The sequence below is a fragment of the Natrix helvetica genome (assembly GCF_964273705.1).
Source record: "Natrix helvetica genome assembly, chromosome: 1".
Classification (NCBI taxonomy): domain Eukaryota; kingdom Metazoa; phylum Chordata; class Lepidosauria; order Squamata; family Natricidae; genus Natrix; species Natrix helvetica.
In genome coordinates, this window is record NC_138548.1 from 247,927,611 (window position 1) to 247,945,458 (window position 17,848).

Genomic DNA, 17,848 nt, shown 5'->3' on the forward strand with positions numbered 1-17,848 from the left:
AGTGCAGGGGCAGAAGTCATAAAAGTGATGCTTAGGGATTACAAAACAAAAAATAAACTATGTTAAGCTTTCACATAGGTATGGCCATGTGTTTGTGCACATACACAGATTGAATACACTTAATCCATCATTCAATTACAGTTTAGAGAATAAACTACAATTAGCTGGCTTCGCAAAATGCACTTTTATATATTTGGGTTTACATCACATACTCAACAAAAACCTAAACAGCCAATTTTATGCTTTAAGAATGAACTGCAAATCTAGCGATGGTGAAGTTGCTGCTTGCACAATTTTTATTCTGTCCCTTTGTTTCAGATGGGATGCTGATGACAACTCAGCGAGTGGAAAGTGGCGGCACCCTTACCAAACAGATCACCAAAGAATACATCACCAGCACAATGTCCAGCAACAGTGGGACATTCTCCAGACAGACAGAGAGACAATTCTATGAAGCTTAAGCCGCACAAGGAAACTGCCCAAAAGAAACTCAAATTCCAACAACATGTTCTGTGGCCATCTTCCAGATGGGAGCGGATGGCAACCTCTGTGCTCCATTAGCCCTAAAAGCCACTCACTGGCCGTTGCTTTTGAAATATCACCAGGTGATATCTGCAGACAGTCTAGCTCAGTGATGGCTAACCTTTTCGGCACCGAATGCCAAAAAGGGAGTGCTTCGTGCCGGAAAATGTACTTCTGGTTTCCAGTGTATGCTGGCCAGCAAGTCTTCCAGTTACTAAGCGCATGCGCACACGCTGATCAGCTGGCCAGTGCACATGCTCACACCGGAAAACGGAAGACCGGCTCTTCCGGTTTCCGGCACTGCTGCCCACACAAAGGCCCACTGATTGGCACGTGCACATGCCCGCCAGAAACCTGGAAGAGGAATTAGCGACACCACACGTGCCAGGCATCATGGCTCTGGGTGCCACTTCGGACACGCATGCCATAGGTTTGCCATCACAGAACTAGCATCTTGTGAAAGGAACTTTTAACAAGACACTTGGTTCTTGACTAGTTCAACTCTGAGTCCAGTTCATGAATATCTGCTTTGCTGCTCTGGATTTGGTTTGAAATCCTTACCTCAGACCATTGCTTTTCACTTTGCATATTTTAACTGGATCTCTTCCTCTTTGTTGATGTTAACACCATCCTCAGTTGTTGTTTTTCTTTTCTTTTGAGCACAATAACATTCTGTTGGTCACATACACTCCTTGCAATGCAGGGGAGTTAATCCAATTGCTGTATAGTAGGTTATAAAATCCCATGCTGTGCAGTATATAGGAATTCATTAACAGATTAACAAAAAAAAAACTATTTTATGGTGTAAGGTTGCTAAAATATATACAGGTAGTCCTCGTTGAACGACTGTTTGTTCAGCAGCCATTTGCAGTTGCAACCATAATTTTTAAAAAGTAATTTTATGACCAAGCCTCATGTTTATGACCTTTGCGGGTTATAAAGCAAAGGACAGTTGAAGCAAGAGCACAAACACAGGCACAGTTTCACTTAGTGACTGCTGAGTTAAGAACTGAGCTGCTGATCCCAGGTCATGATTGCTAAACAAGGACTTACCTGTAAATCCTTTCCCAAAGAATCTGATACAACATGGGGCCAATTAAAGCAACTTTCCAACTTCAACATCAAATATTTGGTATTGTGCCATGGACAATTAATATCTTTAAGAGGTAGCCCTCAAAATAAACCGATTTACTTCTAGCCAACAATTTAGTTACTTTCGGATGAGGCTCTTATGGTGCAGTTACAATAGCCTTGGTCATAGTCCCAATGTGATTGTTTTCCTACTACTTGTTCAATCTTTTTTCCCCCAACTACATAAAAACTGGTGAATTGACAATGCTAGCATCATGTCAAAGTGTTTCTTGGGAAATAATGCCAAAACTCATTTGGAAACAAACTGAAACCCAAATTAACATCAGTGTTGTGGCTTCAGTATTTCAGAAGCTGCCCAGGAATTCTTCGGTGAGAAGGTCAGAATGCAATTACGTGGCATTACGTATCTATCTAAATCAGGGTTCTCCAAGCTTGTCAGTTTGAAGACTTGTGGACTTCAACTCCATGCTAGCTGAAGAATTCTGGGAATTGAAGTCCACAGTCTTAAATTTGACAAGTTTGGCGACCCCTGATCTAAATGACAGTTTATTCATCAGAGCCAATCATCACGCAAGGTGTGGGTAACGCTAGCTGGCTTATCCCGCACTCCACATGAAGATGCCCCATAGATGTGGGTGGTTCTCAGAACAGATAGACATAATATTTCTTCAAACTGAACATTTGATCAATGCCACTAGACTAGGAAGAGTAATGCAGCTGGGCCCATTCAGGCAAAATGTATCAGTCTGGAGTTCTTAGAATCTCATATTCAGTGCTGTGAATCATTCATAAGAGATGGAATTATTAAAGTTCCTGGACTGTCTTTAAAAGGGCAAGATTTCTTTCACATCCAACAGATCAAATCATTTTTTCCTAGAAGAAGCTGCATTAACTTTTATTTCCAGAGCTTTCCATTTCTTTTTCTGATATGATTTCCTGTTTCTTGCAAACTCTTACTATCAATTATTAAACTTTTCCCTCAAGAGTAAGAGGCACACACATCTTGGTGTAATCCAAAGAGTCACTGGAGGTATCTAACAACCATATTTCTTTTAGTAACACGGTCATTCTAAATAGAAGTTTTAAAAGGCAACCTATGCTTTCACTGATGTATAATGAAAAACACATTCTAATGTAAATTACACGTTTGTAGATTATTATGGCTTGTAGAGGTTGATGGAATTAAGTACACATGCAGTTTCAGTATTTCAGAAATCTGACAGATGGTGCTTTGGGACCAGATGGCTTTGTATTGCACTTAATAAACACTTTCTCTATGATCGCAGCTATTTTTTTTTCAAATATGATATGTTAAAAAAAAAACAGTTTGACTGCTAATGAGGACAATGATGCAGATCTTGTACAAACCTAAACCTCAATAGGTTTAGGCAATAAAAGCAAAATATATAACTTCTACCTGAAGATGTTACTAAAATAGTCCAACAGCCAAAGTCAAAAGGATGTAACGTTGTCGAGGTTAGCATTAAGAATTAGCATCAATAGCAATGTTATCTGTCTTTAAAACATGTTGTATGGGCAAAGTTAAGTTTGCATCTGTTTAGCAGCTGAGATACAGGTGAAGAATAATTGAATAGCTTTTGTGAGTACGTTACAGTGCCAAGATGAAGCTCATTTTTAACGTAACAGTTGCCACTTCAAAACATACAGTTGGGATAGTACTGTTGGGATATATAATGGTTGCACAAAACACTAAGCTTTACATAACAAAACAGGCTAGGCACATGATAATTTAAAATCTGCTTAGTGGCCAGTGATGTTAAAGAAGTATTGGCTAGTTTACACGTTACTAATCCCTGATGTGTTTAACCCTGGTTTATTATGACATTGTGCTTATGCATAACATTGGTTTAATAAACTGAGGTTTGCAAATGAAGGCTGGGTCCCAATCATGCTAAAATGAAAACCAATTAACCACTGAAGGTTTCCTACAAGGGAACATAGCCAATTACTTTAACGTGACAATCATACATTCTATTGCAAGAAAGGCTATCATCATTGTAAATTTTGCTCAATTTAGGTTATGTATGTCCACTGGATCAGAGTTGGGGCGGGGGGGGGGGGGGAGAGAAATGATAAATGCATCATGACATCATACAAATGACACAACTTACATCATACAAATGACACAACTTACATCTTTTCATTAGAAATGACGATACTATTACACAACATCTCATAAACATTATGATGCCTATTTTATTTTGACTTTACAGTGACTGACTACACTGTCACTTTCTACTACATTTACACCAATTATATGGGTTGAGGGTATTATCTCGCACCAGCCAATCCTTGTCAGTAACAAATGATAATTTGGAATGCAATGGAGTAACTCATCACAAAGTGACTCGATTTAAGAGATGTTTAGTGGGTAATCCATTATTGGAAGATCACTCGTTGGTTAAGCAAGAAGGAGAGAATAGGAGCAATATTTAGAGCATTATGTAAAAGAGACAGCCTATTTCCATGATTAGTCTCTGCTTGGAAAGATAAAAAAGGAATTGCTTTAGAGCTATGGAGTTTATGCCAGACTTTCCCAGCCTCAGTATTTCCATCCAGGTTGTTGAAGGAACTTATCACAGAAAACTGTATGCAGAAATCAAGGACTGTTTAATCAAACTCATTACAGTCTTTCTCTGAAAAGGAAAGTCAGTGCCACAAACTGTCTTGCAAATCAGACAAAAATCTATTTTGGGCTCTTGGCTAAAAGGGAAAAAAAATATGCGCGTGCACACAGGTTTTCACTTACTTCACTTATTTTATGGAAGAAGTCAAGACTTTGCTCCAAGCTAATGTCCCGGGAAGCTGTCCAAAAATGTCATGCTCTTATCACTTTTCTTAGTGAATCCTACAGGCCAGATGGAAGAGCTTTCAAGACAGGAGGTGTATTTTAGATCCATCGGCGGGTTTCGTGAAATAGAATGTCGCTGTCCTGCTGTATTTGTCCTAATCGATAAAAGCAAAAAGAAAATCATGATGTGCAATGATCTGAATGATCAAAGGGACACAAATTGCATCAGGAGAAAAAATGTGGAAATCTGATTTGGGGCATATCAGATGGCTGTATATCAGTCAGAGGGCAATTATTAACAGGTAAACTAAAGGCGAAAACTATTTTGGTGTTGTGGTTAAGGCATCAGGCTAGAAAGACTCTAAGTTCCAATACTGTCTTAGGCACAAAGCCAGCTGTCTGACCTTGGGCTATTCAACTTTCGAACCCAGGATGCAGACAAGGATAAACTACTTCTGAAAAAGTAGTTTATCCATGCCAAGAAAATGGCAAAGACTTGTTCAAGCAATCTCCAATAATTGGACACAATTGAAGGGGGGGGGGGGGAAATAACCCCAAGACATTATCAGCAAGCATATGAGTTTGATCAAGCAGCAAATTTAGCAACAGAAAACATGTGCTGATAATGGACGTTTAAGCCAGGAATGGGCAAATGTTTTCTCAAATATTCTGGTCTTCTATCTGCTGTAGGCAAAACTGTCAATGTCAAGGAATTAAACACCCAGAAGGCAACAGATTGCCTCTGTCTGGACTGGAGATTTTTTTATCCAAACAACAACAGTTCTAATAGCAACAGAAAGAAACAGCTCTTAACAGAGAAACTGTGGAAGATAAATAGGAGGTGGACCAAGACAGTTTATATGCTCCCCGTTAGAGATTTTTCTCTTCAGAACTAAATTCATCTCTCCATGCTAAAATCCATGCTGTTAAAATCTTTCTTTCTCACCCACAAACACTTTCTACCGTACTTCATTCCTCTAAAAACATAAAAATGCTTTCCTTGCAATTAATGACATTAGGGATCTGAAAAAATATTCCATGCGTGGACCGTTTAATGTATGCAGCTTTTGGCCTGTATACAGAACAAAATAAGGGTGTTTCGTGGCAGTATGGACTGAAATGTGGTAGTTCTGGACAAATGTGGTTTACAATGGGGAGCAAAGGGGGGGGGGAATCCAAGATGGAGCGTTTTCCTGGATACTGGTGTGTGGGAACAGCAGAACCTGAGAGAGAGAAAGAGGCAGGTGGAGGATGTAGCAGTGGGACATTATCATCAGTGGCTGGAGACAGGCAGAGGACAAAAGGAAGATGCTGGAAATTCGGGGCCCAGAAGGATATGCTTGGAGCCTGTTTCTTCCTGCTGGGAACATCTCAGGAATAAGCAGGCACATAAGGCCAATATACTAGTGGCAGGTTATGGCTGATGGAAGGCAGAAAGGCAGGGTTAGGGTTTTTATTTCAGGGTATAAGTTAAAACTGTTCTTAGATTCACAGTGAGGAATTAGACCATAAAAGAGAGCCAGGAAGGAAAAACAAGACTGGATTCCTGAATGAAATTTATTGATGAACATATTGGAATTTTTGATATCAAAAATAACCGCATGCATCGATTGCATCCTTTATTCTATTATACCGTATTTTTTGCACTATAAGACGCACAAAGATTTCGAAGAGGAAAACAAGAAAAAAAGGTTTTGGCCTCTGCACATCCTGTTTTTGCCCTCCCCGAGCCCCAAGAGCACTCTGCAGGCTTCCCAAACCCTCTGCACATCCAATTTTAGCGAAAAACAGGCCAATTTTAGCGAAAAGCGAGTCCGTTTTTGGCCTCCCAACTCCCTATGCATCCCATTTTTGCTCTCCCCAGCCCCCAGGAGGATTCTGCAGGCCTCCCAAACACTTTGTGTGCCCAGTTTTTGCAGGTTCGTTTTTGGCAAAAACGGGACACCGTGGGGCGGGGTTCCAGGATGCCAAAAATGGCTGTATTCGGTGTATAAGACACACCGACATTTCCACGCTCTTTTAGGCGGGGAAAAAAGTCTGTCTTATAGGCTGAAAAGTATGGTATATCTGTCCCCAGAGAGAGTGCTTTGTATCTAGAAGAACTAAACACAGGATCCAAGAAATGGGACAAGCGGGACGAGGTTTCAGAAAGCCAAAAATGGCCATATTCGGTTTATAAGATGCACCGACATTTCCACCGTCTTTTAGGAGGGGGGGGGGAACGTCCGTCTTATACTCCGAAAGGTACAGTATATTTATCCCCAGAGAAAGTGCTTTGTATCTAGAAGAACTAAACCCAGGATCCAAGAAGAAAAAGCTGATGTTAAAATTCCACTGGTCTCTGTTGTAAATGAGAGAAATGTATCAGCAAATCCACTCTTGCAGCCTGATGAACCACATACCTTGATATGCTTCAGAGCTTTTTCTGCAGCTCCCGATTCAAGAAGAGTTACGGTGCAACCTCCAAAACCGCCACCAGTCATTCTGCTACCATAAACTCCAGGCACTTCCATGGCAGCAGCTACCAGCTCATCTAATTCTGGACAACTAACTTCATAGTCATCCCTGATGGGAGGAAAAATAAGTGATTTTTAAACAAAAAATGTGGGCCATGTTAATTACTATCTGGAATGTAGGAAGCTACACACAAAGGGGGGAAAACTGTTAGGAGTTACACTAGACCAAATCAAGATAATGATAGACATGGGATGATATTACAGAAGTATCCAATTCTCACCTTGGGATACATTAAAGCAGACCTGGGCATTTTGCAGCCTTGGGCCACAGTTCTTTGGCTGTCTCCATCCAGCCCACATGAGGGCAACCAGAAATTAGAAATCAAATGTAAATAAGTGTACAACGCTATGCATGCAATACAAGTGATTGCTTTCATTTTAAAGGTGACTGTGATTTTTTTTTCCAGTTTACCTTTGTGCAGGCATTCCTGCCTACACACCTTCGCAGCCCTATTGGTTCAGCCTTCCACAATAGTCTCAATTTCTCACATAGCCTCTTGGAACCATGAACTGCCCACCCCTGCATTAAAATGTATCACTTGCAGCAGCTAAATTCTATGTCAGGGTTCCCCAAACATTCGGGGTTGGCGGCCCGGAGAGGGAGGGGGAAAAGGGGATGATTTTGTGGGAGGGACAGGTGCATGCGCGTGTGTCGGTGAGCATGTCCGCAACATACGCGGTGAGGCTCGTGTGAGAGGGGCCACAAGTGCTCGCAACGACACTTGTGCAAGTTGGGCTGCGACTACCTGCTCCGCTTGTAGTGATGCTCGCGCATGTGGGGCTGTGCGCACATGCTGGCTACTCATGCAGCCCAATGGGGATTAGGCAACAGCCCAGTAGTGGCCCGCGGCCCAGACGTTGGGGACCCCTGTCCTATGTCATTACACTGTATGTAGATCTTTGTTGATGGGATATGGAAAGAATATGATGTGACTTCATTTACTCTTAGGCAAACGCCCCATGTGGAACAAATAGGATTAAGGCAGACAATCCAGTCTAGACTTTTTCTGTCTTATTTAGAAATATGTCTTAGGTGGCCAAGGCATGACAGATTGTGTTTATGGGTCCATCTGATGATACGCAAACAACAATCATTTAGAGTGTAAGAGGAATAAAAAGTAGTAGGTTTACATTAAGATGTCCTTAATTTTGTGAAACTAAAGAGATGCAATAGATGTACAATACAGGTCGTCCTCAACTTACGACCACAAATGAGCCCAGAATTTATGTTGCTAAGTGAGACATCTGTGAAATGAGTTTTGATCTTATGACTTTTCTTGCCACAGCGGTTAAGTGAATCACTGCAGTTGTTAAATGAGTAACACGGCTGTTAAGTGGTGAATCTGGTATCCCCAATGATTTTGCTTGTCAGGAGGTCGCAAAAGGGGTCACATGACCCTGGGACATTGCAACCGTCATAGAAGTGAGCCAGCTGTCAAGCATCTGAAAACCATGATCATGGGGATGCTGCAACGGTCATAAGTGTGAAAAAGGATCATAAATCACTTTTTTCAGTGCCGTTGTAACTTCAAACGGTCACTAAGTGAACTGTTGTAAGTGGAGGACTACCTGTAAGGTGTGCTGATCTTCTGCAGGAAATAGCCTCGTTGTACATCCAATCTACATACATACAGGAAAACCTTTACGTGGAAATTCAAAAATGGCCTTTTGATTCTATAAATGATAATTTTAAAAAATACAAAGGGAATAACCTAGACCAGTGATGGCTAACCTTTTTTGAATCACGTTCCAAATGCGGGGGGAGCGCAGGGGAGGGTCATGCGCGGGTGTGCCCACACCCATAATGGTATGTCTGTGACCCCAGTGCGCATGCGGCACAACCTCCCCCCGTGTGACCAGCCGTGTGACCAGCGCTCCCCCCCCACACACTTTTGGCGTGCTTTTTTCACCCTCCCAGGCTCCAAAGGCTTTCTGAAGCCTCCGGAGCACAAAAAAACCGCCATACGGCAAACCGGAAGTTTGGGAACGGACTTCCAGTTTGCTTGTAGGGCCGTTTTTCATCCTCCGGAGCCTTCTCTGAAGCCTCTGGAGGGCGAAAAACGGCCTTCAAAGAAGGCTGAAGTCACCTTGCGTGCCCAAACAAATGGCTGTGCGTGCCACCTGTGGCACGCGTGACATAGGTTTGCCATCACGGACCTAGACTGTATATCAGCTTCAGATTGTTTCCTTACCTTAAGGAATTGTGGCTCTCTACCATTAGCTCTCCAAACCTCTTATAATCCCTGGTCTCCAGAGCCTCGGCTGCCCTAGCTGTGCGTTCAATCTCCCCAATCACATGCCTGGCTCGCCTGTATATCTCCTTACTCAGGAGACTCCTGGACTCTGGAAAGAGAGAGAAAAAAGCAAAACAAAACAAAAAATACCACCTCTGGCTGGCCCCAGAGTGGGAAGGGAATGGAGATTTTGTAGTATCCTTCCCCCAGGAGTGAGGAGGGAATGGAGATCTTGCAATATCTTTCCCCTGCCACGCCCACCAAGCCACACCCACAGAACCGGTAGTAAAAAAAATGAATTTCATCACTGATTGCCTCTTTGCTTTCCATCTCCCCTTGCTCTGCAACAGACACACAAAACGTCAGATGTTCTGAAGGTTGGAAGCTGACACGCCCCCCACCCGCTCTTTTCCAAATAATGTTTACCCTCTAAGTCTGACATGCTGGCTTCTCTCAGGCTGGCCTTTCCCAGCAACTTGGCTGCCTCTTCGCACTGACGCCGACGTGTGGGATATTCGCTGCCTGTCAAAGTGTGTCGTACATTGGAGTTGGTGATGAGAACAACTAAGTCTGGGTCAGTCAAAGGGACCAGGCGAGTTTCCAAGGACCTTGAATAACAAGAGGACATAACTAGATCACACAAAATGATCCTAAAGGTGGTTTGCTGGGTTTAGTGACTTATACGTAAGAAATACCGAAAAGAGCCGTCATTATAAACCAAAGTGCACTGTCCACATAAAAAAACTTTAAAAATGCAATGCTTTAAACTTTGTTTTAATATTTATTTTATTTTATTTTATTTTAATTCAAACATCATCTTTTATTAAACAGTGTGTCATCTGGCTACATACACTCTGTGCAAATATTTTATACAATACCAATTACAATTGGCATCCATATTTATTATTTTATCTATTCTTAACTTAATACTAATACTAATATATACGATACCTAATACTATAACAATCCTCTTCTTAACTTAATTAACTTTGTTAAAACATTTTCTCTATTTTGCTCTTCTGCTTTTTTCCACTTTTCATATTTATTCTCTAACCATTGATAAAATGGTTTAAATTTTAAATCCACATTCTGAATTCTAAAATGTGCATGAGCTGGGTATGTGTTACCTTCTAACGATTTCTAATATTCTATAAAAATATTCATACAATCCTTAAAAAGCGCGTCTTAACTGTCAATTTAAAGGACATGGATTTAGGTCTATCCCTAGCCTCAGCAACTCACCCAGGGCTTAAGGTACAAGGGTGATCTGAACGCCCTTTGAGAATTTTATTCCACAAATACTTTACAAGAAGCTTTTTTTTTTGACAGAGAAACATCATCCTTCTTCTCTTTTGAATACTCTGAGCCTAGTTAGATGAGATAACTCATCTGTGGGGACAGGATCTCTCTACGTAGATGGAAGAAGTCACAAGAGAACAACTTATTGCCACATTCTGACCTGCAGTCTATCAGCAAGGCATGTCCTTCCTTCCCCATCACGGAGATAAATTGGTCCATGATACCACAAGGCATCATTGCAAAGGTGTGTTCTGCTTTCTGGCACACCAATGCCTTAGTAACTGGATCCATGTCATCTGTACCAAAGAAGAAAAATATCCACTGACAATTTAGTACTTTATTTCCAGATAAAGGAAAGAGGGCCAAATATAAAAATGTTTGATATTCATATATCAATACCAGCCAAAACATGCAGATGTATAAAAAGTGTAGCCTTCTAGTGATTCTTTTCTAGGATTTGAGCTCTTCAGAATGGGCATGGCCAACAAAATCAGTCCATGTTCCAATCAGTTACTTTATTCCCCCCCCCCCAGTTTTTTATTTTTTATGAACAACTCAAATCAATGTGTAAACAGTGTGGCACCTGGGTGTCATACATTCAAATGCAAATAAAACTAATAAAGATAATCATAATTATTACATTCAATTATGTATTTTTATTATTATGTATTTTTAATAATAACATACATTTATATTAGGTTACAGTCTATCATTGTTCAATCATTCCATATTTCTCGTTATTACTTTCATTTTGTTATAAATATATGTATACATTAATACTCCCCCTTCTCTTATTTCTATTACTTATTCTAGCTTTTAATCATGTCACCCTTGTTAAGCAACTTTTTCTTTCTTTCTTTCTTTCCTATCTAACTTCTAAGCATGTCACCTACCTAAAAAAAAGAAAGAGAGAGAGAGAAAAGGCAAATCAGAATAACAAAAAAGAGAAATCATCCATCCATAGTCTCTTGTCTACTTCAATACTTTAATTGCTATGCTTTAAAAAGAGAAGGAAATGGAAAAGCAAATCAAAACAACTGTAAAGAAAAAATAATCATCTATCCATAGTCTCGTGCTAATATTGTCTCTTCAATACTTTAATTGCTATGCTTTTTTTTGACTTGGCTCCAAAATTCCTCTCTTAAATCTTTATCTCTGCCTATGTCTGCTTCTTGGATGTTCAATCTAGGTTACTTTATTGTTCTCTGCCTATTACACAGGAACCTGTCCGAGTGGCCGATCTCATCTGGGAATGGGCAGATAAGGTGCCAAGGCAATCAGAGAGGTCAGGCCTAGCTCTCTTGTGTTTTATATAGTGAATCCAGGCTGATTCCATGCCTGAACCCTCCTCCCAGAAGGGATAGCTGTTCTCCAAGAATCCTTGATATGTTGTGTGAATTCGGCTGCTGTGTTGACTATGACTAATGCCTTAGAGCAGGGGTTTCAAATTCACGTCATCATGGTGCCATCATGTGAAGTATCGGGACTTTCCTCCCCTTCGCTAAACAGAGCATGTGTGTAGACTATGACTAATGCCTTAGAGCAGGGGTGTCAAATTCACGTCATCATGGTGGCATCATGTGAAGTATCGGGACTTTCCCCCCCTTTGCTAAACTGGGCATGGGCATGGCCGGCGCATGACGCAACTGGCTCATGGGCTTCGAGTTTGGCAGCCCTGCCTTAAGAGGGTCATCCACTAACTAAATTCTAATTCACTATTTTGTTTTTAACAGTGATCATGCAGCTGCTTGAAAAAGAGGAACACCAGAACCTATATAGGTTAGACTTTCTCTAGCCCGGTGTGTGTGTGTTCTTCCCTGAGTGGTAGCAGCTTTCTAATTTGGCAGAATCTTTCCCAACCATTTGGAGTTGCCAGGGATTGCAACACATCTCTACCAAAACGTCTTCAGCTGTGGTCAACCTCAGTCTCATTTAGCTAACAAAGTCAAAAAGGGGGTAGAAATTTCAGGTTGAAAAATATACCCTAGACGAGCCTTCTAAAGGATTACTGAAAAAATCTGGAACTGGTTGATGATGTCAAAGAAAGGCAGGAAACATTCTTTGCTTCCACCTCATTGTCTGGATTTTGCCCCTCAGCCCCTAGCCTAACCCTACCTGGCTGTGCTCCAGGTGGGTCATCTCCAGTCTCAGAATTCCAGGTAAAGCTGGACGTGTTGAAACCAGGTTTCTTTGTTCTAATATTTTTCTATAGTCCTTTTGAGGGTAAATAAATATATTTCAAATGTCACTGTTGGCACCCTAAACTGCTTAAGTGTTCTTTTAAGTTATTTTCCTGGTAGGTTAAGATCGGGGATTGAGAAATAAAGCCTTATAGTCTCTCTCTCATTAACTCAGATTAGTTGGCTGAAATATTAACAATTACCCTTAATTGGTGGGAAAAAAGGAGATATGAAAAACAAAATGCATCTTCTATGTTTTTTTAAAAGAATGATTGTCATAAGAGCTTCTTTTTCTCTTCCCTGATTGTTTGTTTCCTTCTTTTCCATCACTTTAATTTGCCCTACTATCAACTGCCTCTGAAAGAAAGAAGAAAGAAAGAAAGAAAGAAAGAAAGAAAGAAAGAAAGAAAGAAAGAAAGAAGAAAGAAAGAAACAAACTTTGAGAGAGGACTGAAAGAAGAGAGGCAGTTGATGGTTGGGCAAGTTAAAGTGATGGAAAAGAAGGAAAAATACACTATATTGCCAAAAGTATTCGCTCACCCATCCAAATAATCAGAATCAGGTGTTCCAATCACTTCCATGGCCACAGGTGTATAAAATCAAGTACAGAGGCATGCAGACTGTTTTTACAAACATTGTGAAAGGATGGGCCGCTCTCAGGAGCTCAGTGAATTCCAGCGTGGAACTGTGATAGGATGCCATCTGTGCAACAAATCCAGTCGTGAAATTTCCTCGCTCCTAAATATTCCACAGTCAACTGTCAGCTGTATTATAAGAACGTGGAAGTATTTGGGAATGACAGCAACTCAGCCACGAAGTGGTAGGCCGCGTAAACTTGTCCAACATCAGTGTGTGACCTCACAAATGCGCTCCTAGAAGAATGGTCAAAGATTCCCATAAACACACTCCTGAACCTTGTGGACAGCCTTCCCAGAAGAGTTGAAGCTGTTATAGCTGCAAAAGGTGGGCCAATGTCATATTGAACCCAATGGATTAGGAATGGATGTCACTTACAGTAAGTTCATATGCGAGTAAAGGCAGGTGAGCGAATACTTTTGGCAATATAGTGTAACTTACTTACTTCTTTCGATGTATCCAGTTAGCACTTCACTTGCTTTAAAAGGAATGCAAGTAATCTGCTGTTTCTATCACAGGCATGGTATAATTCTTACCAGGAGAGAGCTGCTGAAGGAAGGTGTACATGGCCACTTCTAAGGAGGCTGAACTTGAGAGACCACCCCCTATTGGTACATTACTCTCTATCACAACATCAAAGCCTGGGAGAGGGCCAGCTATAATGAAACAGAAAAGCAGCACAGGGAGAAAACAACATAATTCAAGGCACGTCCCGCAAATAATCTGTAATTTAACAAACGATTCTGAAAAACATTGTATTTAACTAACACTCTGTCAGAGTTATGGAAAGATGCTTTGTTTAAGTAAAGGGCTATACTTCTTCAAAGGGGTTAAAGGCACAGTAGCTGGAATTGCCTATCCCACTGCTATCTTGGCTTTGTGGGTGATGGGAACCCATTTAGCAATAGCACTTAGCAACACCACTTCCCAGTGCTTTACAGCCCTCTCTAAGAGGTTTACAGAGTCAGCCTCTTGCCCCCAACAATCTGGGTCCTCATTTTACCCACCTCGGAAGGATGGAAGGCTGAGTCAACCTTGAGCCCGGTGAGACGCAAACTGCCAAACGGCTGGCAGCTGGTGATCAGAAGTAGCCTGCAGTACTGCATTCTAACCACTGCGTCACCACAGCTCTAATTGGTTTGTATTTAATGGGTTATATGGCAACTACAGCTAGCATTCCGTGAGAGAGATTGAGAAGAAAATCTTCCTAAAGCCCTACTAAGAGAGAGGGGACGAGGAATATTTCAATGTCTCTATTGAATAATGTTATATTATAGACCTCCATCGCCTCATTCCTGCTGAAGAGGAGAGTCTGTGGTGGCAGAGGGTCACATGGGGAAAGAGCAGAGTTTTGACTGCATTGTTGTAGCTGCCACCTAAAGTTTCTTTACTCCCTTCTTATGGATGCCCCAACTGCCGAATAATGTAATAACCTCAATCTTTGATTGGTTTTGGATCTTACCTTTATAATGCTGGATAACCCCTTTTACATAATTAGCCCAGCGAGGTTCTCCGGGTTTCAAGGAAACACCTTCCCTCGGAACGGGAAACTGCACAGTTTTAGGCTCTTCCGCTTCCTCTGCAGTTGTAGTTATGGATATTATTCCATCTTCCCTTGGACTCCCAACCACGACTGTCCTCATCTGTATGGCCTGAAGAAACAGAGCGCCGTATAGGGTCGCAATGGAAAAAACTCATCTTCCAGCAGTTGATGAACTACAACTCTCAGTGCCCTCCACCGCTGGCTGGGACTGCTAAATATTGTGGTTCTGCAACATCTGGAGTACAATAGGTGTGTCATGTCCAATGTAACTAAATAGAAAAGATGGGCAAGATTCCTAAAAAAGCACTTTCTGCATGGTATTTCCCCCTTATAAATGCAGAGGAGACCAAGAATGGATAGAAAGGAGGATGAAGAATATGAGTAGGAGTGTAGATATTAGAAGAATGACTCTTCCTGAAGTTTTTAATGTTGGCCACTTAAGATAATTATTATGATGGAGACAATCCTTTTGATTTGTAATGATTTCTCCAATATAGTCCTTAGAAACATTGAATAGACCTATTAACTGATTTGTGTGAAAACATGTTTCCCAAAATACACAATTGCTGACTTCATACATCACACCTGGCTAATCTATGGCTTAATATTGTGCAAACACAGCCAGTGTGATGAGTCTGGAGCTCAATGTATTTGATGAACATTTGGATTAATTTAGTCATTCTACCTACCAGACATGGTATGGTAAGAACATGAATTTGGAGATGTGGAGGAAATCTTACAGCACACATACAGAAATCTGTTTCCATCACACTGGATGGAGTCTGTTGTTATTCATACTTTCATAAATTGCCGCCACTGTACAGGATATCTTGCAGAATACAAAGAAATAAGTGGCTTACAATTTAAAATTAAGCCCCGCAGAAAAACAGAGAAGGAATTATGCAATTACACCATCTGTACTTCTTTAGGATGGGGTGAGATTTTTATTATCCAATGGTCATTATAGTTCAATACATCTCATGGGTTGAAGTAGGTACTTCCAAGTCTATGGGCCACAGAGACAGAAAGAGTAGAACCTCTTTAGAAAGCATAATTTCAGTTAGGGGAGAATGATGAAGCAAAGATGAAGATCAAAGATATTTTGGGGATTTAAGAGTGGATGTTTAGCATGACATTAATGTAGGCATTCCAAAAGTTAGCTTTTTCCTTTAACTTCTAATGGAGGCCTATGTCTTAAGAACCATTTGTAGATGCAAACAGATTCAGTAAAGGAGAAAAAAGAAAGAAACCACATTACAGACAGTGTAACAAACTATCCTGTAGCAAACTATAAACAATGAAATTACATTCTAATGGAATGTGCTGTGTAAACCTACTCTCAGGTTAACTCAAGTGTGTTGTACTCATGAGTGTTTTGGAGTTATTTCAAGAAATTATATTCAGTGAATATCTTTGGGTGTTGTCAGAACAGCATTTTCACACTCAGGGAACTTTATTTCTTGCTAATTTTTTAGAGAAATGTCTTCATCCGGTAAACATTTTGCAACAGGAAATCATGATGTTTAGACATAAAACGCAACTTCTTATGGAACAATTTGCCTTTGAATTCTATGTCAGGGAAATAAGAGAAGGGTAATGAAAGCATAAGTTGGAAAGAATAGCTTAACATTTGCTATTTTATACTTAGTGAATATTTAACTCCACGTTTTGCAATCCAAGAAGGCTTAACTCTGCTGACGTGGAAGAGACCAGAAATATTTCGGAAAGGAATCCAGTTTTCAATGGTAATCTTCAGCAGCTTTGCCTACCCACTGACAAAAAAAATAATCTCTTTAAATACTGGCGTTCCCATATTTAGGAACAATATGGGTATGTTTAGCTTAAGAGAAAGAAGGACTAGGGGAGACATGATAGCATTGTTCCAATATCTCAGGGGTTGCCACAAAGAAGAGGGAGTCAAACTATTCTCCAAGGCACCTGAGGGTAGAACAAGAAGCAATGGGTGGAAACTAATCAAGGAGAGAAGCAACTTAGAACTGAGGAGAAACTTCCTGACAGTTAGAACAATTAATCAGTGAAACAGCTTGCCTCCAGAAGTTGTGAATGCCCCAACACTGGAAGTCTTTAAGAAGATGTTGGATAGCCATTTGTCTGAAACGGTACAGGGTTTCCTGCCTAGGCAGGGGGGTTGGACTAGAAGACCTCCAAGGTCCCTTCCAACTCTACTATTGTATTGTATAACATTAGCATCGTCATGGCAGAAACGGCTTTTTTAATTCTCCTCCTCTACATCGATGAAGTCAACATGAAGGAATTCCCCCGAGAGGTCTTTGGAAAATCCCCATAAAACTGGAAGAAGCACAGCCGAAGTTAATGTGATTTTTCTGCACGGCATTGCTTCCTTACCATAGGTAGCACGAACCCTTGATTGTAATCGGTGTGCTCTCCGATCAAATTTACCCTGCCGGGCGCCGACACTGCAATTTTAGGATCTTCCCCGCCATAAACCCTTTTGTACACTTCCCGAGCGGCTGCTAGTAACGACCCCACTGGGTTGGAGTCTCTCCTTTTTTCCATGATCCCGATCCACTTTCGTTAATTGCAGGTTCCAGCGCTGAAACCATCGATCCCGGAAAGAGAGGAGACGAGATCTGCGCAGACGCGCGACTGCTCTCACTCCAGAAGTTCTGAACAAGGCCCGCACATTCGGCGTCCAGCTCCTTGCTCCGCCAGCACAGCTCCTATGTGTCCTGTAGGGGTCGCTGGTGCAACTTCAAATCTTGCCTTCGCTTTCTTAGGTTTCTTTCGTAAAGGCCAATAGAGACTCTGCGCTTTTTATCCCCGGGGCAAAAAAAGTAGTGTTCTCCGCACTGAGGGGAAAAAGTGCAAATCTACAAAAACGACACACACACATACACGGCTTTGCTGTAGTTTGCATAAGTAGTGATTGGTTATTTTATTTTTTTTATTTAGTTAGTTAGTTTGTCACTCATGTACAAGATAACAGGAACAAGAATAAACATGAATAAGAAAACAGGAAATGGGGACAAATA

At 41.1% G+C, this 17,848-nt stretch overlaps 2 protein-coding genes across 7 annotated transcripts in view; one reads left to right on the top strand and one right to left on the bottom strand.

Annotated features, from left to right (window-relative positions):
- Nucleotides 1-2,894, top strand: part of ITGB4 (integrin subunit beta 4) — an 87,304-nt gene extending 84,410 nt beyond the window's left edge. For all 6 annotated transcript variants that reach the window (XM_081954163.1, XM_081954162.1, XM_081954160.1 and 3 more), the window contains one exon: nt 319-2,894. In XM_081954163.1, the coding sequence (XP_081810289.1) occupies nt 319-461 (143 nt within the window). In that variant the 3' untranslated portion in view covers nt 462-2,894. The remainder of the gene's footprint in view (nt 1-318) is intronic.
- GALK1 (galactokinase 1) lies at nt 2,529-17,501 on the bottom strand. Its single transcript, XM_081954286.1, has 8 exons — nt 17,202-17,501; nt 14,754-14,943; nt 13,828-13,947; nt 10,636-10,771; nt 9,603-9,784; nt 9,135-9,285; nt 6,829-6,991; nt 2,529-4,581 (listed from the first exon to the last, which is right to left on the bottom strand). Exons 1-8 carry the CDS (start codon nt 17,370-17,372, stop codon nt 4,507-4,509), a joined length of 1,188 nt encoding a protein of 395 aa, XP_081810412.1. The 5' UTR covers nt 17,373-17,501; the 3' UTR covers nt 2,529-4,506.
- Between the last annotated feature and the right edge of the window lie 347 nt (nt 17,502-17,848).